Source organism: Triticum aestivum, chromosome 6B, assembly GCF_018294505.1.
Source record: "Triticum aestivum cultivar Chinese Spring chromosome 6B, IWGSC CS RefSeq v2.1, whole genome shotgun sequence".
Taxonomy (NCBI): Eukaryota; Viridiplantae; Streptophyta; class Magnoliopsida; order Poales; family Poaceae; genus Triticum; species Triticum aestivum.
Genome location: NC_057810.1, coordinates 63,290,929 through 63,292,268, shown reverse-complemented (window position 1 = coordinate 63,292,268; position 1,340 = coordinate 63,290,929). Strand labels below are relative to the sequence as shown.

The 1,340-nt window shown below is 51.1% G+C and overlaps 1 protein-coding gene across 1 annotated transcript; it reads left to right on the top strand.

The window, feature by feature from the left end:
* Positions 1-575: 575 nt before the first annotated feature.
* Positions 576-1,124, top strand: LOC123133490 (histone H4). The gene has a single exon (XM_044552968.1). It carries the CDS (start codon positions 654-656, stop codon positions 963-965), a length of 312 nt encoding a protein of 103 aa, XP_044408903.1. The 5' UTR covers positions 576-653; the 3' UTR covers positions 966-1,124.
* Positions 1,125-1,340: the final 216 nt, after the last annotated feature.

The following is a 1,340-nucleotide window of genomic DNA, read 5'->3' as shown; positions in this document are numbered from 1 at the left end:
ATAAGTTGGCATACTAAACTTGACACAATGCAAACTACTGAACTGAACTAGCAAGATACATACGCTGGACTGATAAAAACTAAAGGTACACCCTGACGCAAAAAGAACCTAAAAGCGAAGAGGACTCCAAGAGCAAGAGCTGCTCTTATGTTGTTGCCATTGTCTTGTGTTTTGTGGAAGCCATAGTCCTCGTAAATCAATGTTATGCTTGTATATTTCTTTACGGAGGGAGTATTGCTGGGAAAATGTTAGTTAATCTATACTGATAATGTAGAATCCAATTCTTTTTCAGTGTTTTAATTTTCACATGTGGAGAATAAATGGACGAATTTCTTGCAAGAAACATAGGACCATTACCTAAAAAAGAGCATAGGACCAATGATGTCTCTCTCGCCTCGAACCGGCAAAATTCAAATATTTTCGAGCTGCCGCCCGCCTTGCCGGAGATGAAAATTCTGAGCCACGTCACCTATCCGCGCCCTCCCTCTCCCGGATCGCCATCTCGACCGTCCACTTGTGTGCGGATCTGACGGCAGGCTGCACCCTCCCCCCTTGTTAAATCCCCCTTTCCATTCCTCCCCACTCTCACCACCACCAGCCGCCGCCGCCACCGCTCCTCCTCCATTTCCATCTCCGTCAGCTCCAAGGAAGCCATGTCCGGCCGCGGCAAGGGAGGGAAGGGCCTCGGCAAGGGCGGCGCGAAGCGCCACCGGAAGGTGCTGCGGGACAACATCCAGGGCATCACCAAGCCGGCGATCCGTCGTCTGGCTCGGAGGGGCGGCGTGAAGCGCATCTCGGGGCTCATCTACGAGGAGACCCGCGGCGTGCTCAAGATCTTCCTCGAGAACGTCATCCGCGATGCGGTCACCTACACCGAGCATGCCCGCCGCAAGACCGTCACCGCCATGGACGTCGTCTACGCGCTCAAGCGCCAGGGACGCACCCTCTACGGCTTCGGCGGCTGACCTGCACCTCCTGCTGATGCTCCAGCCAGTCGACTCTGCTACCTGCTGCTGTTCCATCGGTCTGTGTAGTTAGTGGAAGGTGATGGATCTGAATGCAATTGAAATTGTTGGTTCTTGCAACAAATGAATCTGAATGCAATGGAAATATATTGTGCTGCATCTCGCTATGATTGTACCTTCTGGCTTGTTCCTGTACATTCTTAAATTTATCAGCAAGAACGTTGATGTTTACTCTTTCAGTAATTTTCGTTTCGATTTTCTTGCTAAATGGGCTCCAAAAAATTCATACCACGCGGGGCGCTCAGAGGTCCAAAGTCATAAGGAGTTCGGGATTCGAATACCGCTGCTGCCACCCACCTCCTGCAGTCCAATCTC